This window comes from Charadrius vociferus, unplaced genomic scaffold (assembly GCF_000708025.1).
Source record: "Charadrius vociferus isolate BGI_N301 unplaced genomic scaffold, ASM70802v2 scaffold259, whole genome shotgun sequence".
Lineage (NCBI taxonomy): Eukaryota > Metazoa > Chordata > Aves > Charadriiformes > Charadriidae > Charadrius > Charadrius vociferus.
In genome coordinates this window covers 7,455,362-7,473,426 of record NW_009661368.1, presented here as the reverse complement: position 1 = coordinate 7,473,426, position 18,065 = coordinate 7,455,362, and the positions used below count along the sequence as shown (strand labels likewise).

General features: G+C 56.3%; 1 protein-coding gene across 1 annotated transcript in view; it reads right to left on the bottom strand.

Moving 5' to 3' along the window:
• LAMA5 (laminin, alpha 5) overlaps window positions 1–18,065 on the bottom strand; it is a 49,952-nt gene that overhangs the window by 10,920 nt on the left and 20,967 nt on the right. Inside the window, exons 20-48 of the mRNA XM_009893584.1 lie at window positions 16,277–16,419; window positions 16,067–16,173; window positions 15,203–15,356; window positions 14,688–14,848; window positions 14,014–14,122; window positions 13,387–13,484; window positions 12,636–12,837; window positions 12,098–12,224; window positions 11,770–11,909; window positions 10,852–10,967; window positions 9,837–10,048; window positions 9,393–9,597; window positions 9,060–9,204; window positions 8,389–8,529; window positions 7,830–7,991; window positions 7,559–7,660; window positions 7,390–7,473; window positions 6,923–7,153; window positions 6,237–6,350; window positions 5,847–5,974; window positions 5,547–5,627; window positions 4,945–5,159; window positions 4,303–4,403; window positions 3,628–3,808; window positions 3,206–3,349; window positions 2,972–3,123; window positions 2,743–2,853; window positions 1,613–1,724; window positions 883–1,053 (exon numbers count right to left, since the gene is read on the bottom strand). Of these exons, the coding sequence (XP_009891886.1) occupies window positions 883–1,053; window positions 1,613–1,724; window positions 2,743–2,853; window positions 2,972–3,123; window positions 3,206–3,349; window positions 3,628–3,808; window positions 4,303–4,403; window positions 4,945–5,159; window positions 5,547–5,627; window positions 5,847–5,974; window positions 6,237–6,350; window positions 6,923–7,153; window positions 7,390–7,473; window positions 7,559–7,660; window positions 7,830–7,991; window positions 8,389–8,529; window positions 9,060–9,204; window positions 9,393–9,597; window positions 9,837–10,048; window positions 10,852–10,967; window positions 11,770–11,909; window positions 12,098–12,224; window positions 12,636–12,837; window positions 13,387–13,484; window positions 14,014–14,122; window positions 14,688–14,848; window positions 15,203–15,356; window positions 16,067–16,173; window positions 16,277–16,419 (4,149 nt within the window). The remainder of the gene's footprint in view (window positions 1–882; window positions 1,054–1,612; window positions 1,725–2,742; window positions 2,854–2,971; window positions 3,124–3,205; window positions 3,350–3,627; window positions 3,809–4,302; window positions 4,404–4,944; window positions 5,160–5,546; window positions 5,628–5,846; window positions 5,975–6,236; window positions 6,351–6,922; window positions 7,154–7,389; window positions 7,474–7,558; window positions 7,661–7,829; window positions 7,992–8,388; window positions 8,530–9,059; window positions 9,205–9,392; window positions 9,598–9,836; window positions 10,049–10,851; window positions 10,968–11,769; window positions 11,910–12,097; window positions 12,225–12,635; window positions 12,838–13,386; window positions 13,485–14,013; window positions 14,123–14,687; window positions 14,849–15,202; window positions 15,357–16,066; window positions 16,174–16,276; window positions 16,420–18,065) is intronic.

Genomic DNA, 18,065 nt, shown 5'->3' with positions numbered 1-18,065 from the left:
GCACAGCTCGACCCAGCAGCACCTGCGTAGCCCTGTCCCGTGCTGGACATGGCTGGAGAGTTGGGCAGAGAGAAACTTGATGAAATTCAACCAGGGTAAGTGTAGGGTGCTGCATCTGGGGAGGAATAACCCCATGCACCAGTACAGGTTGGGGGCTGACCTCCTGGAGAGCAGCTCTGTGGAGAGGGACCTGGGAGTCCTGGGGGACAACAGGATGACCACGAGCCAGCAATGTGCCCTGGCGGCCAAGAAGGCGAATGGCATCCTGGGGTGCATCAAGAAGAGTGTGGCCAGCAGGTCGAGGGAGGTCATCCTCCCCCTCTACGCTGCCCTGGTGAGACCGCATCTGGAGTACTGTGTCCAGTTCTGGGCTCCCCAGTTCAAGAAAGACAGGGAACTGCTGGAGAGGGTCCAGCAAAGGGCAACAAAGATGATTAGGGGACTGGAGCACCTTTCTTATGAGGAAAGGCTGAGGGACTTGGGTCTCTTTAGTCTAGAGAAAAGAAGATTGAGGGGGGATCTTATTAATACTTACAAATACTTAATGGGAGGGTGCCAGGGGGATGGGAGCAGTCTTTTTTCAGTGGTGCCCAGTGATAGGACGAGGGGTAATGGGCATAAACTTGAACATAGGAAGTTCCATCTTAACATGAGAAGGAACTTCTTTACCTTGAGGGTAGTGGAGCACTGGAACAGGCTGCCCAGAGAGGTGGGGGAGTCTCCCACTCTGGAGACATTCCAAACCCGCCTGGACGCCGTCCTGTGCAACTGCTGTAGGTGCCCCTGCTCTGGCGGGGGGGTGGACTAGATGATCTCCAGAGGTCCCTTCCAACCCTGACCAGTCTGTGATTCTGTGATTCTGTGCCACTGTGTCGGACTCACACTTCTGAGCCTCCTCGTGCTCGCGCCTCGCCAGCTCCTCCTGCCTGCCCAGACTCCGCTCCTTCATCTCCCTCAGCATTCTTTCCACCTCGGCCATCTTCTGCCGAAACTCCTCGGTGGAGGTGGCGCTGGCGTTTGCTGCCCCAAACCTGGCCATCTGCCGCAGCAAGTCTGCAGAGAAACCCACATCCCCCGTTAGCATTGACCAACCCAGGCCCTTCACAATCCCCCGAGATCTCTCCTCTCTTACATCACTCCCCAAAAGCCGCAGCCAGCTTTCCCGCAGTCCTCAGGCACCCGAACTGCCCGGGATGACTCCACGTATGGCCCCACGTTTCTGTCCCTGTGGCTGCTACCAGTAACGCACGCTACATCCCAAGCGCTGTTTTGTGGCTTTACCTCCTCTCCGAGCTCCAGCCACTCCCTGGTTTGCTAAATCTCTCCGGAAGCTGCAGTGCAGATCGCCCCAGTTTTACGCATTTTAATAACATTTCTGCAAGTTTAATGTTTTTTTTTCCAAAGACTGCGTTTAGCCAAACAGCTGGGACTCAGGATGAGCCTGGTCAGAATAAAAGCCAGAATTCTGCAGGGATCTCCGTTTCATTTGTATTTCCCCTCGTTTTCTCCATGGATCTTTCCATGTGATGCAGTACTTGGTGCTGTTTGAAAGCAAGAGCGTGGCATTCCCAGCAGGAAAAAAGCCACAAAGCAGAGACCCGTCTTCACCTACCTGCAATGCCTTTCTGAATGCTTTGGATATTTAGCAGGAGCTGCTCCCCCCTCTGGTAAGTCTCTCTCGTGTGCTGCTCGATCCGGTTTGCTTCTCTGTGAGTCATTGTCATCTACAACAAAAACCACTGGCTTAGCCGCGGAATGAGGTGGTTTTGTGCGATTCGTCAGTGGGAAGATGTTCCCAAAAGGCACACAAGGCTTGGGAACGCGCAGCTTTTACGGTTCTTGAACTACGTCTCCTCCACCAGCCTGTCTTGTGCTGCTCACCTACAGTCAAAGTATTGATGGTCTTATTTAGCACCTTCAGAGAAGCACGCGCAATAAACGCAGCTCCAACGCAACAGGCTCTGGATCCTGAAACAGTCCTAAGACCACAGAGGAGAGCACTGTCCTGCACTCTTAACACAGCGAAAGCCCCGTAGCCTGGAGCCAGGCCCACCTGGGTCCTGCCCAGGACACAAGAAGAGATGGAGGGCTGCGGTTTGGCCGTTCAGAGCGTAGGTGTAGATAGACACGGAGGCATTTCGTCCATGCAGCCGCCCAGGGACGTACGTCAAGTAGAGACTTTTCCCTCTCCCTTAGATTAGGCGCAGCCAGTTTATAAATCAAATCAAATCAAACCAAATCAAATCAAATCAAACCTTGCTCAGTTTATAAGTTCTCTGAAGACACAAGTGGTGCTTTTAAGACTGTATACAGATTGCATCTTGCAAACTGCGTTGCTGTACTGAGGCCACCGGGGGCTACTACAGCTCATTGACTCATTGGCTGACAGGGCTCAGGTTCTCCCTGCCACGGCCTGGATACATCCAGGACGGCCCTAGATGCTGTTTATGTTCCTTCCTCGTATGCTCCTTCTACAAATGACATTTTACTGAATTTATTTTTACTGGTTAAAGTTGGAGCCGCCTCAAAAGCAAGTAATAAATCAAGAAACAACCATCCAGGGAGGAATGCGGGTAATCTCACTTGGGCATCTAAGTAAGAGACCCCAACACCCAAGCCCAGTGCTGGCTGGGCAGGAGGTCCCTCCTGCCTGAGCTAGGCTCCTCACAGCCTTCAAAGCCCTCATTTTAGGTAAAAGGAGGGGCTCGTGCTCTGGAAAAGGAAGATGGAGAAATACCCTACTTTGTGCTGCAGCGCGTTCAGGTCCTGCGTGAGGTCCACGTTCTCATCCTCCAGCTCGTCAGCCCTTTGCCTGACCTTGTTCACGGCTCGCTGGGACTCACGGAGCTGGGTCTGGGGAGAAAAAAAAAAAAAAAAAAAAAAAAAAAAAAAAAAAAAAAAAAAGAGAGGTGAAATGAGGCCAACGAGCCAGGAAATGTGGGCAGAAAGTGATGTTAAACCTTCCACGTACAGCGACAGTCACCATAGTGCTGTTGAGACCGTGGAGGCGAGCCCAGGCGATGGAGCTGGCGTTGAGGTTGACCAACTGACTGCGGATGGAGGGGAAGGACGCCTCGATGCTCTGCAGATCCTCCAGCAGCAGCAGGACACAGCTGTCGCACACTGCCAGGGGAACGGAGCGGTCAGCGCAGGCCCTTTCCCGGGGCTTCCCTCACCTCTTTCCCCGGGACCGCGGGATACAGACCTTCACACCTCATGCTGTCCGGGCCGTTTGCCACGGGGATCTCATACTCGTGCATGCAGACGTCGCACTGCTTCCCCGTCAGCCCGTTGGAGCAAGTGCACTCCCCGGTGCGCGGGTCGCAGGAGCCGCCCCTGCACTCGCACCCTGCAGAGTTTAACAAGAGGGAAATGCCCGCGGCATCATTTTGTGCCGTTACCACCCGAGAGAGAGGAAGGAGTGGTTTTATTCAGCCGTGCAATTGCATCTCTGCTTATCTACGTGCCACTGCTGGGGGTTTCCCCGGGCAACCGAGCGACCTGCACGGGACCTCAGATGGCAGTCGGTTGTTTTCCACTTTTAACAACTCGACAAGCACACGTGCCACCAATGCCTTATCCCCTTCCTCCACACGCAGGGCGCAAGACGCGGGAAGCAGGACTCACTTGTACAGCCGCTCTCGCTGAAGCCCCAGTAGCCCGGGGCGCACTGCTGGCAGCGCGAGCCGCTGACGCCGGGCAGGCAGCTGCACTGGCCGCTCTGCGCGTCGCAACTGCTGCCCACAGCGCCGACGTCGCAGTCACACCTCCGGCAGCCGGAGCAGCCCTCGAAGCCATAGTATCCCTCCTAGGGAAAAGCAGGACAGTGGGTGCCCTGTTGAGCAAGAGGGGATGCGTGCTTCCCTCCCTGGGCAGGCTGAGGCGACGCGGGACCCGGGCTCTGCCTTCCAGGAGTGTTTTGACCTCTGCAAAACTCCTCTCAACACAGCAAAGGTGTGGAGCTGCAGTAAGAACCCAGACACGCCACAGCACTGCCCTGCAAACCCGCCCTTGCCCTGCGACGCCCACGCTGGATGGGTACAGGAAAAAGGGGTTTATTGCGGTTTCCCAAAGGGTACCACCTCACCGCCCAGGCTGCGCCTGAACGCTGCCTCCAGCGCTTGCTGCCAGCTCTGCAACAGGCTTTCGCCACGAATAGGTGGTTGCAGATGGTGCAAACCCAGCCTGACCCACCTGGCTGCCAGCACCGCTCCGCTCGCGGGACCGGGGATGGCGCATGGGGACTGCCCCTCGTCCCTCTGCTAAGGACGGGCACCGTCCCAGTACGCAGGTGGCCCTTACCTCGCAGCGGTCACAGCGCTGGCCTGTCACTCCAGTCTTGCAGAAGCATTGGCCAGTTCGTGGATGGCACGAGTCAGTCCCGCAAGGCGAACAGTTGCACTCTGCCAGGGAAAAGTACACTCAGTTACACACTGAAGAGCTCTCTCAGACACTCACAAACCTTATTCCCAACAGGGAATCCTATTTCCTCCTTATCTATCACCGTCAGAGCAAAGACAGAGCCACTCTCCTCTTGGTTTTGCTCCTCCCAACACCTTATTTCCCCGACAGCTGCCCAGGGCAGACCCCCTTTTGTGAGCTGCGATTTGGGGCGCTGTTCCTCAGCGGGAGATGAGCGGCGCTGGAAGGGGCTGCGCACACCAGTCCCGAGGGACCGCCGGCACCACTGCTGCAGGAGCTGCTTGGGGCACGGCCGTTCTAGCCTGGGTGCAGGCTGGCAGCTCGCATTCGGGGGTGGATTGGAGATTACGGAGTTGTGAGGATCTTTAGAGGATGAGGATCATCTTTAGAGGATGCCTGCAACGTCTGCAACCAAGCCTGTGACTCACTGGGGCGATGCACAGCCCGGTTAAGGTGCTAAAAGCATCCACAGTCAGTCTGTCCGCGTTCCCCCCCTAAGCGCTTGCTGCCGGCCCCACTCACGTGTGCAGTTCTTGGCTGCCACCGCGTCCCCGTAGTAGCCGGGGGCGCAGAGCTCGCACCGCGCGCCGGCCGTGTGGTGCATGCACCCCGTGCAGGCGCCCGTCAGGGAGTCGCAGCTGCTGAACAGCATGTTGGGATCCGTGTTCCCGCTGCAGTCGCAGGGTTGGCACGAGCTGCCGATCACCAGGGGATTGCCGTAGTATCCCGGGGCGCAGCTGGAGAAATACAGCAAGTTAAAACAGAGTCGGGGCAGCGGGGGGATCCCCACAGCTCGTGCCCGCACGACGGTTTGTAACTGCTGCAGCCCTCGGGGATCTCACTGCACTTTGTGTTTTGCCTCGTGGTACCTCAGAAAGGTGCCTTTACCGCAGACTGCACGTTAAGGCAAAGCATAGCTACGGAATACACCCACGGCAACACGGTGTCTCTGCAGCCAGCAACAGGGCACTGGCAGGCTGAGGAGGACTGAAAGGGCTCTCCGGGAGCAGAGCCAACCGTTTTGCCTGCAGTCTTTCCTAAGACAAATTCTCTTCTGGCACAGCAGCGGCTGCGTGGCACTGGTGCGCCTGAGGCCCCTGCAACACGGGTGCCATCACCCTTACCGCTCACAGTTGGGTCCAGCGTAGCCGGGCTTGCAGAGGCACTGCATGTTGGAGCCCTTATGGACACAACCGACGGCAAAACTGAAACGATAAGGGGTAAACGGGAAGGTGCAGTTACTCCTGACGCGGTCTGGGCTGCTGGGGCCTTGGGTAAGAGGCCACGGACGTGGTTTGGGGCCACGGACAAGGCTGGCATTGAGACACCCGCCAGGGCCGAGCCAGTGCCCCGACGTGGCACAGCACGGTTCCCAGCAGTGGAGCAGTGAGGTTAAATAGGCAGCCCCATCCCAGGGTGCTTACTTGTTGGAGGCGACCGAAAGAGGGCACGGACATCCAACACACTGCAGGGGCTCTTCGGCAGCGTGGCTGCCCACGTAGCCGTCCTTGCATCGCTCGCAGTGGTCTCCCTCCGTGTTGTGCTGGCAGTTCTGCAAGGAAAAGGCTCAGCGCTGACAGCAAGAAATGGTGTGTTGCACAAAGAATTCCTCACCAGGTAACTCCATTTCTTTCCCAGAAATGTCTTTCACCCTAAGCTGACCCCGAGCGGGACCACCCCTGAAATGGCACATCCAACTAATGCTCCAATTCCCGCACGGTCCTGCCAGCTCAGTTACTATGTGAAGAGCTTTTTAATTGCATACTACGGACTTTAGAACTCCAAAATATCACGGTGTTTTACTGTTTACTTACAAGGCATATCCCAGAGCCTGGCAGGCACTGATCTGAGTGGCCGTTGCAATGACATGGGATGCATTTTCCCAGAAAGAGCCCTTTGGTGTCCCTGTAGTAACCTGGAGCACATTCCTGAGGAGACAGAAAAAAACCAAGAGATCTGAAAAACAGCCCAATACATTCAGGAAAGCAAAGAGTCTAATTTAATTTCCATAACAGAATTCCCACAGGGTTGTACTGATGGAGAAAAGATTAAAAGCAACAACAAGGATATTTCAGTGCAGTTTCTTCCCGCTCCTCGTCAATAGGAGATAACCGGCCAGACAGAAGGACATATTCTTCCAAGGCAGTGTACGCACTTAATTTTGGTCTGCAACACCTGAATGATTTCCCCATCATGCCTCTTCCAAGAGGGCAGATGCAGGTAACGCACCTCTCCCAGGTGCCCTGTGCTGGGGCGGGAGAGGAGCTGGTGTGGGGAAGCCTGGGAGATGGCGTTCCTTCCTCTGCACAACCTGAGCTGTAATTTTAACTGAAGCCCTCCGGGGTCGGCTTGGAAGGTGGTACTTTGGCACCACTGCTTTGTACAAACATCCAAACCCCACGGCTGCCACCCGTACCAAGCACAAGAGGTGGCCGAGGTCCCAAACAGCGGCTGTTTGACCCCCCTCTGCCTGAGGCACCACATCCCCTTTCACCCCTACCTGGCAGGAGTCCCCCTGGTAGTTAGCTGGGCAAAAGCACAGCTCCACGTTGCTGGCGCGGATGCCCGTAGCTGTATCTGTTGCCATCTCCAGGACCACGCGGCGCAGGGACACGGATGAAGAGAGCTGGGAGAAGAGCGCCCGGATCTGCAGCTGTTCCAGGTTCGCCAGCACCATCATGAGCTCCTCTCTAGACACAGGGTTGTGCGTCTCCGTGTGCCTGAAATTACTCTAGTGGGAGAAGACCTGACATTACTGGCAGGAAGCACAGGCACCCGAACATCCAGCCCAGCCCTCACTTCCCCTTTGCACAGGTATAACGGCCCTGGCTCTTCACAGGTGCTGCAACCGGCAGCACCCAAAATACTGAGCTCAAAGCAATTGTCCCTTCTGTCTACACGCTGATCCTGACCTTTCAGTAGCATCTGAGCACTTAACTTGGTACACACGTGTGTGTATGAACTCACCTCCACCAGCTGCAGCCGGCCGTGATGTACCTCCCCCGGGGACGGGTAGGTGCCTTCCAGAAACATGATGCTCATCTGATTTCCCTGGGAAAAGCAAGGAAGGTGTCAGTCACCACCTCATCCTGCTCACGCAGTAGCAGGGGGCACCGGGGAATTTCTCGGGCTGCACCTTCAGGATCACGTCCGGGCGGGACTCCATGGGAATGAAGACGTCACCCCTCCGTGGGTCGGAGTGCAGCTCATAGCGCAGGTGCCCACCGTAGGAGGAGACCTAAGGGAGAGACAAATTCCATATGTTGCTGCAAGTCCACCCCACTGAGAGGAGTCAGAGCTGTCCGTTGTTCAACCACAGAGTGAGCAACGCCTGCGCGTCAGCGGGCACGCGGTGGTGGGGTCAGGGATGTGCATGAGTGCTGGTCCAGCTGCCCCTGTGCTCTCACCTGGTCCCCAAGGTACGAGCTGGGTGCAACCCAGTAGAGCTCCTGGTAGGCATCTGGGAGGTTCTTGAGATCAGCGCGGACGAGCTGCTCCCGCAGGCTCAGGGTTGTCGGCACTTCCTGGCGATCGCTGCTCGACAAGAGCCACCCGTTCATGTCGACAAACTGTGGGGGAAGAGCAACCGTAGATCTTCTAGTGGAGCTACAGAAAGTATTTGGGTGCTGATGCTCCAGAAGAGCAAGTCCCAGAGCAGGAGAAAGAATGAGAACAGGCTCACGACCTCACATGCATCCTGATGAAGCCACTGGAAAGCTGAGCACCACCCCTGCCTCCCGCCTGGCACAGTCCCCCCGTGCCATGACTTTCCACCCTGTGAGACCCCGGGGACCAGAAAAAGGGGCTGAAGGTGGGAGATGGGCACTGGGAGACAGATAATGCTCCTCACAGTGTATCTTCCAGAGGGGTGGGATTAATGCAGGACAGAGACCCGAGGGCAGCAGGGAGCCAGGCGGATGGGAACACAATGAACTGCAGGCTCTGGTGGCCTTTGGCCCCTCTCACCTCAACCCGGTGCTTCTCAGCACTGCGGCAGCGGTCGGTCGCACCGAAGCAGAAACACTTGGTGCAGCCCTTGGGGTTGCTGGCATCCAAAGAAAACGTCCCCAGGCGGCACTGGTCACACCTCGGGCCCTCCACATTTTCCTGGAAAACAGGGAAAGCTCAACAGGGTCAGCAGCTTCTCACGAGCCCTTAGTGGAGGACAGAGACGGCTGTACGAGTGATCAAAGTGCCGTGATGTGATGCTGAAAGATGATTAAGCAGTCCCTGCCCAGGTTTGCTTGCGCAGCACCCATCAAACATTAAATTCACCTGGAGGAAGCACTTGTGAACGGCTCCAGCGAAGGGCTGGAGCAGGCAGCGCAGCAGTGGCTGGGTTACCCTGCTGTCACGCAGGAGCAGGAGTTAACAGAGCTGACCCAGACTGCCCGTCTCCCCAGTGACAGCGCAAAGAGTAACCCTTTGTGGCCAGGAAAGATGGGGAGAAGGAATCTTTCAGGGTGCTCTGAACCCCCCCCCGACGTGGGGCAGGCGGGCTGCGGCACACAGCCCTCTCCTCCTCCCGCCCGGCTCCCTCCGGGCACGCCGGGCCCCCGCAGCCCCCGCACCCACAGCCAGGGCAGGGGAGTCGAGCCAAGGAGAGAGGCACCGCACGAAGGCGTGAAAGGACTGACCTTGCAGTGGCACTGCCCCGTGACCGGGTCGCACACGCTCGCTTCGGTGCCCGCCTGGTGGCAGTCGCACCGCCGGCAGTCGGGGTAGCGGTAGTAGCCGGGGGCACAGAGGTCACACTGTCGCCCGATGATATTGGGCTTGCACCTGGATGGGACGCGAGAGCCGCAGCGTTAGAAACCGGGGAGCAGCCGGGCTTGCAGAGCTTCACGTGTTAATGAGGGTTTCCCCATCCCGCACGTTTCCTCCCCGCAGCCTGCCCACGTGTCCCGTCACCCCAGCAGGGAGCAGGGACGCTGCCAGATGTGCCCGGTGCCAGGACACGGCTCCCTCACCTGCACTGCCCGCTGTCCACATCGCAGCCGGGCTCCGTCAGCTCCTGCACGCCGGGCCGAGAGCAATTGCAGTCCTCGCAGCCGATGAGGGGGTGGCAGCCGAAGGTCTGGGGCTCGCAGACAACACACTCTGGCTTCAGGGTGTGCGGAGGGCAGATGCACTGCCCCGTCACCTCGTCACAGAGACGCGTCCCGCAGTCGCAGGCTGGAAGGGGCAGAAAAGGGGCTGGTGTTTGGTGGGGAGCAAGACCCAGGCAGCCCAAGGAAGGCGTGAGGCAATGGAGGCAGAGCTCAACCGCTCTGCGGGCAGCTGCGCTGCTTCCGTGCAAGCGGAGCCACTACAGGGCTGGAAAACGCAGCCATTTCCCAAATCAGTAATCCCAGCCCTGTAAGAGGCAAACCAGCAAGTGCCGGGAAAGCAGAGTGGGAGATGGGACAACTCACGCCTGCAGTTGGGGAAGCCCCAGTAGCCGGTGGCACAGCGGGAGCACTCTCGCCCGATGACGTTGGACTTGCAGGGACACTGCCCGCCGAAGGGCTCGCACTGGCTGCCCCGCGCCCCGGCCTCGTGGCACCGGCAGGGCTGCGCCCCGTTGTTGTAGAAGAGGGAGAGCGAGATGGCAGAGTCGCGGCAGAACCTCGACGATGTGCTGGGGCTGCAGGGGAAGGCAGAAGTCACCGTGCCGCACACCCTCCCAGCCTCCTCATCTCCCCAAAATCCAGCAGGATCTCCTGCAGCAATGGGTACTGACTGAGTGGGAGGGAGAGCCCCGTGACACTGAGATTCCCCAAATACCCATAGGTTTGGTCATTAAATAAGGAAAGCCTTAATCAGATCCTTCCCCTGCCACACATAGACTCATAGAATGGTTTAGGTTGGAAGGGACCTTGAAGACCATCTCGTTCCACCCCCCTGCCCTGGGCAGGGACACCTCCCCCCAGCCCAGGTTGCTCCAAGCCCCGTCCAACCTGGCCTTGAACACCTCCAGGGATGGGGCAGCCACAGCTCCTCGGGGCAACCTGCCCCAGGGGCTCACCACCCGCACAGGGAAACATTTCTTCCTCAGATCTCATCTCAATCTCCCCTCTCCCAGTCTGAAGCCATTCCCCCTCATCCTATCACTCCATGCCCTTGTCAAAAGTCCCCCCCCAGCTCTCCTGGAGCCCCTTTAGGCACTGGAAGGGGCTCTGAGGTCTCCCCTTTTTCGCCTTCTCTTCTCCAGGCTGAACCCCCCCAACTCTCCCAGCCTGTCCTCCCAGCAGAGGTTCTCCAGCCCTCGCAGCATCTCTGTGGCCACCTCTGGTCCCGCTCCAACAGGTCCATGGCTTTCCTATGTTGAGGGCTCCAGAGCTGGAGGCAGTACTCCCGGTGGGGTCTCATGAAGGGAATGGGTTTTTGCTCCCTAGGGGTGTGCAGCCTGTGGACAGCAGAGCCACCACCCAAAGCCAAGGGTCTCACTTGATGTAGAAGCTGTTGATGCCACAGCTGCTGATGAAATCATAGGACTTGTCCAGGGGTTCCTCCTGCAGGTACTGAGAGCTGTAGCTGTCCTCGGGCACCACAAGGATGTAATCCTGCAAAGCAAGGACAAGATGGGTGAGCCAGGCTCCTCAGCTGAGCCAGACAGACGCAGTCCAAAATGAGCTCACCGATAAGTCCAAATGCACCTTTAACTTCTCATCAGCTCACCCCTTGCTGGGACAGAACATAACACAAAGTGCCCAAGTAGCGGAAAGACCAGGGGCCACCTCTCTACTGGGGTCTGTCCATCAGGTTGCACCTAATCTAATGCTCCACATGAGGAGTAGCCCAAATTGACTGGAGTGAAAAAAGGCAGAATACTCCAGTGGGGCAGCACTGGCCGTGCTTCAGCAGAGAGGCAGGCAGTCCCTGTCATCTTAAACTTCTAGACCCAAAGGCACTTGGGTTCCAATTCTGTCTTTCTGCCATTTATCCAAATTTCAGTCAATCTTCTAGTCCTGTTGCCCGAGAATAACCAGGGCTACCTGTTCCCACGATGAGACCTGCCTGGACAACGCTCTGCAGGTGCAAAATATTGCCGGGGCAGGAATAAGGCTTATTCTGGATTGTCACAAGCTACGTATGCGAAGCAACAGCTCCAATTTCTGCCTTGGGTTGGTATCAAGACCACACAGTGAAGGATAACTGTCATATGCAGGTGCTGTCTGAATTCCGCCCTCAATTCTACACCACTAAGGCTGGAGACTGCAACTTTCTAGGGCAGTTCAGAAACTGAATGATGGTGGGAAACATTCCTGTGGTCACACAGTGACAAAAATCCTCAGGGACAAACTCCAGTCCTGCTGGAGCCATGTGGCCGGAGCCTGGTCTAGCATGTCCCGGCGAGAAGCTCACCAGCCACAGCTGCTTGCCCTCTGGCACTCGAACAACCACAGTCAGATCATTATCGGTAACATCCAGGACGATCTGGTCCTCGGACGCTACCAGGCTCCGGCACCCGTAGCCATGTGGGCAGAAAGTAGCAGTGGTCTGACCTGAAACGACAACAAACCTATTGGTCCCACGTTTCCCTTGCAGTCCCCATCACACCCTCCCGGTCCAGAACAGGTAAGTCAGTCCCGTTTCATCTTTGCACTCCCCAGTGAACCCACAGTTATCCTCTGGCGCCCATTCCAAGGCTTCTGCCTGCCAGCAGCTTCCCTCAGGTCCCTGCTCTTCTCACCTTGCCAGATGCGCCCTCCGTTGATTAACACTTCCACGGGGAAGGTGGGATGGTTGGGCTGGTAGTAGTGGAGGATGAACGCGTAACGTCCCAGGGTCTGGATCCGACTGTTAAACACAACAGCAGCCTGGCCCAAAACAGGAGAGCAAAGAGACAAAAAACCATATCTGACGCCTGCACTCACAACTGGGATATTTTTTTATTATTGCACAAATTGTGCTTTTGTTGCACAACCGTCAGGTCTTGAGACTTTTGGTGAATCAACCCCCCCATGACTCCACACTCCCCCCTGTGACGGTGCCACCTGCAAAGCTTTCCCTGGGAGCCCAGAGAGCCAAGCGGGGCTGGATGGAGCTAAGACAGGAGAGTCCAGGGGAATGACAGGTTCAGGGACAAGTTTAAAGTCCAGATTGAATTCTGAAAATGCTAAATTGCTAATTGCTAAAGCTACTCGATAGAGAAGGAAGACTTCTCCGTGCCCCAGGTGACCCGTGTCACAGCACCAGCAAACCAGCCCAACCCACAGCCGTGCCACTACCTGGGGTGGCTGCAGGAGGATGAGCTCCGCAGCGGGGTCCACCGCCGTGGGAGGCCGAGGTGCAGGCTCCAGCGGGACCCCGACCGGAGCCACGTGAACAGCCTGAGCCAGGGGGACATCGGGGGAGATGGGCAGAGCCTGACCCCCCTCCAAAACGATCGACTGAGAAAGCTTCAGGAACCTCGAGGGAACACAGGAGCTGCTGCAAAACAAGGAGAAAAGGGGATGTAAGGATGTCCCACGAGCAAAGGGAGAGGCTCTGGGTGTCCCGGGAGGAGAAGCACGCCCTGTAAGACCTGGCAGATGATGAAGTATGCCTGCTGAGGGAGAGCTTTCTACCAGGGCCCCTGGTGCTCCGGGACACGGGCTCCGCAGGAAGAACAGGAACCTTCCACAGGCTAATTCCTGTGCAAATATTTAATCAAAGCGGTGTCAACCATTCGGACACAGTGAGCGTCTCCTGCTGTGCGTGAGCAAGCACAGGAAAGCCTATTCTGGATGACACTTGAGCGAGTGTCTGCCACGGGAGGCAGTGTGGTGTTCAGCTGAAGGACCAGCAGCCCGACCTCCAGCCCTTCCTCCGGCGCTGCCTGCTCGCTGGACACGGGCAAGGCGCTTCCCCTCAGCCACCGGTTTCTTTCTGCTGTGTCAAGAACTGAAAAGGCTCCAAACCCGAGGGAAGCGAGGGAAGCAACTGCTTTTGGAAAGAGCCACATTCACGCTAAAACCCCGAGGGACCCGAGACTCTTACCTGTTGGATGAGAACGTGCCGTGGACGCTGATGCAATGCACCTTCGGCTCGATGAACTCCATGGTGAACTGTGCAGCGGGTATGAGGTACACTTTGTGCTGCCACACGCGAAAGAGAGAGACACCCGGTTAGACGAGAGCCTCTGCCGCTGGGAGCCTACCGCAGTTCTTGTGCCCACCAGCGATCAGGCTGACCACACTAAGCACCTCCTTATCAGACACTTCAGCTAACGCACGGCAGGTCACACCTCTGTCTACTGCCCCTTCTTCCTTGGCACAAGCGCTAAGGCATTATAGGACTCCCACATATTTATGGGATTCTTCTATTCTTAGCCAAGCAGCTGTGAATGCCTTCAAGGTAAGCCAGGAAGAGGCGCTGCCACGCTGCTGCAGAGCTCCCTCTGCAAAGAGCAGCTTCTTCTCCCCATCGTCTCCCCAAACCCAGTCCCATGATCTACTTCAAAACACGCCACCGACCACATTCTCCACCCTGGACTGCTCATGACACAGACCTAAGATCTAGTATCCGGGCCCGACAGGACTAGAAAAGCCTTCTCCAGGCTCGGTATCGCTCCTGCCTTTCCTCCTTGCAACCTGCCACCAGAGCTGCCCTTGCAGGGAGCCTTACCAGGAAGAAGTCGGCCAGATCAGAGGTGAACTGAATGGTGGCCTCTGATGTCAGTTCAAAAGTTGCCATGCGGCTCTGGGAATCTACAGCAATCCCTCGACAAAGGAAACTGTAAGAGAAACACAGATTTTGAAGCCAGCCTTGAGCTGGGTCACGACCCATTTCTTGTCTTGCCAACTATATGTCCTGAAGGTATTTATACAAAGTCCCTGTAAATCTTTTGATGCCTTTTCTGGCAAGTCATCGGAGTGAAGTTTCCCAAGGACACCCCAGACATTTGTTTCCTATTGCAAAGGTTGCAGTCTGAAGTCAGACACTTCTACAGTCAGGGGCAGGGTTTGACTGCACCAACAGCTTCAATAAACCTGCCTGTAGGACATTCCCTAAACCAGGGCTCCTACCAACCTACCCAGCTGGAAATGGAAGCAACAGATAAGCTCCTGGCAGAGGCATTAGAGGACTATGTTGGCACAGGTATGTATTTCCCAGGGACGGCTAATCGCTAAAATCCATGTCCAGCTAGAACGAGCTTGGACATAGACAGCGCAGATGTACAAAGCTGAGGCATCGCTTTGTTCATGCGATAAAGCAGAAAAACCTCAACTAGGGAGGGATCTGTCCGTGCCACGTCAGAGGAGGACTGAACCCCTTCTCCTTTTCAGAGATGACCGTACCTGTAGACACACGGGTAGAAGATGAACGTGCCCTGCTGCATGGCTAAGTGCGGCGAGCTCACAGCAACACCCACTGTCTGCAAAGCGTTGGTGTTGGCGTACTCCACCACCAGCACGTATTTCCCAGGCTGGGCAACAGGCAGGGCCAGCTGGACTTCCACCTGGAGGACAGAGAGACGACTGAGCGGGGCTCTCCCATCCCACTCCCCGTAGTGAGTGAATGCAGGACGCCCGTGCTACAAACCGGCCTCCTCTGCAGCTGAGGGGACAACAGGCCACCTCTTACCACGTACCACGCGTGTCCTTGCGAGCCCTTTGCACGCGAGACACTGCTTTCGGGTGCCTTGAACACCAGGGCATGCAAGCTGCAAGACTGAGGGGGCAACAGTGGGGTGTACGTGGGTGAAAAGCCCTTTCGGTAACCTGCCCAGGTGTATGTAAAGCACCAGAGGGTGGGAGCAGAGGGATGAGTGCCGCGGAGCCCACGCGAGGGATGAAACAGAAGTGCCACTCACATCACTGCCGCTGCACGTCGCCATCCGAGGATGGGAGGGGGTGAGCTGCTCGGTGGGACACACTCTGGGTAAGCGGTTGTCCAGCCTGCACACCGCGTCCAGCCCTGACACAGCAGGGAAGCCATCCACAGACAGGTACTTGTACAAGAGGCAGCTAAAAGCATTAAGAAAAAAACATTGCGAAGTCCGGTTGTTACATGATGACGCTAAGAGTCACGAGCACCCGTGCAGCCTGATCCCAGCAAAACTAGCAAAAGGCTTTGGTCCAACAGGAGGGTTCCGCTGCTCAAAGGAGCACGTCTGGTTAGTGCGGGGCAGGAGATTGTCTACTACAGGACCAGCGAGGGCAGTCACAAAAAGAAGCTTCTCCCCTCGCAACGTGCTTTATCCTGGGGACCACTGCTATAGTGGAGAGGACAACTGGTGTCCAGAACCCAACCAGCCTTCCTGCCACCATGGACAGAGAGGTCCTGGCAGCACAAACAGATGCGCTGAGATGCTCTAAGTGCTACCAGACTCTGCTCATTCATTTTAAATAGTCCAGCAAGACTCATTGTCGCCATTTTCCGGGGCTGCTGACTGACGTCCAACCCAGCACTGGGAACGCAGCCTAGCAGAGGAGAGGGCTATGGTCTTACTGGGTGAGCTGGCCCTCCAGGGTCCATGAGAACACCCAGACTGACTGTGCCATTCATGAGGAGATCCATGTGTTGGTGCAGGCTTTACCAGCCATGCCAAAGTGCTCCATTAAGCAGTTTTACTACATCCAGACCCTCTCAGAGTGTGGACTGTATATATTTCTTAACCCCGGGACAAAAGGAGCTGAGTAGGTCCCACACAGCACAAAGATGTGGAGATCCTTACTTCTGGGTGGCTTGTTCAGGGGCTGGCTGGTAGGTACATGGCTCCGTGACCTTTAGCTGCAGTATCGGAGCTTCATAGTATGAGCTGGGTAGCAAAACCAGATAGTCCTAGGAAGAGAGACGGGAGAGTTGGTTACGTTTGGGACACTCGCCCCCGGGGGGAGCTGCTGAAGCCCCCTGTGGTGGATGGAGCACGGGGGCCGGTCCTTACCAGCAGCACACCCTCTGCTTCAACAACCAGAGACCAAGTGTTGGGGTTGAGTACGAAGGGCTCCCCAAAGCTGTTCTGGGGGACGGTGACAAAGGCCGGCTCCGTGCTGGGAGCAAAGACAATCTGCTTGGTCTGCTCTGTACCTGGAGTGGGAGGGATAAGAGGCTGTGACGGGACCGGGATGGAAAACCTGAGGCTGCAAATAGGAGGCTACGCTCAGGGAAGCAGCTCTGTAGCGCGCTGAGGAGTCCCGGGCTCCTGCTCTCTTGGCGCTGCCGTAGCAGATGCACCACAATCCCACACTGTCCTTTAAGAGAGACATCCGCTCTGAATCTGCTCAGTAGCTTAATGGGAGGGAAAAACAACATGAATCACTGCAATCCTTAACACACAGTGTGCTCTGCACCCCTGGACCGCGAAGCACGCAGTATTGCATGCCAAGGAGTGTTTTGCCAGCTAGAGAAGGAAGGAACTCATCTGTGAAGAATTTATTCTGAGACAGACAAAAAGAATTGCCCAGTTATGTTCTTCCGTAGGCATATTCTGACCGCAGCTCCACAGGTGAGACACCTGTCTTCTGGCAAACTCGCAGACCCCCAAGCTGTGCTCCTGTCTTTCTTACCCACCACAGACTCTGGACCCGAGATTCAGACATTAATTTTAACTGACAGGAGAGAACGGGTGTAAGGCCCGATCCCGCTGCTGTTGAACAGCTCCTTGGCTCAGCTGACGCAGTCCCGTAACCTTTGATCTCACTGACTTTGGGTGCAGTAACGCTACAGCACCTAGAAGCAGACTGCCCGCCTGTCCGGCAGTCTCAGGAGGGTTCTGAAGAGCACAGGTGAGAGGGATTCACTGCGTATGGCTGCAAACGAGCAGACGAGCTGAAGGAGGAAGTGGGGAACGTGGCACAATGACTGTGTTTGTGTGGTACCCGGGCATCAAGGCATAACGCAGAGGGCAGAAGCTAAAGCGAGGGCTCGTGCTGCTGCTGGGACGGGTGAGCCCCTTCCCGCGCGCGCTAGCTCTGCGCCGTGCCTGGCATCAGCTGCGGCCGAGCCCTCGCTTTCCGCGATGGGAAGCAGAGATGTGGATGCAAGGGATGAAGAGATTTCCCTGAACAGGCGACGGGGTGTATTTCTTGACAAGCTGAAGTTCCACTGAGCTCAAACTGAGAAGGCTTCTGGAGGTGGGGTGGGAGCAACCGGTCTGCAAATCATATATTTGGAAAAGGCTTCCCTTTTTGCAAGCCACATTTTCCAACTATTCTTCTTCCCAGGCTGCTTGTCCTTTACCATGGGGAGCCCACGCCACCCAGGCAGAAAGGGGTTCAGCATTTCTGGAGCTGATGTGGCCTATCAAGGAAGCTGCCCTCCCCGATCCCATTGCTGTGCGTCAGTCCGGCAGCTTGCCTTCCGCGCTAGAAAAATCAAATGTTGCTTCTGAGCAAGGAGGGAAGCATATTATAAGACAAATGAGCTCTGCTGCTGGATAGGACAGATTAAATGCTTCCCGACCTTTGGTGGGATCCTAAAGCATGAGCATAGCTCACGCTTCTCTTGTCTTTCTGCTGCGTAATACGACTGGCCATAAAAATAACCAGCTATTGTTCTCCTCAAAAAACCCAAAAAGTAGAAAAATAGCAACTTGGCATTTCAACTTGTGTATCTCATCAAAGGCAAAACACCTTCTGTGTCAATTCAAGACAGTGGAGAGAGCCTCAATTAGGTAGCTGGTGTCGACAGCCGTGCGCTGTGCACATACGGTCTGGAAGGAGAGCTTCAGCAGG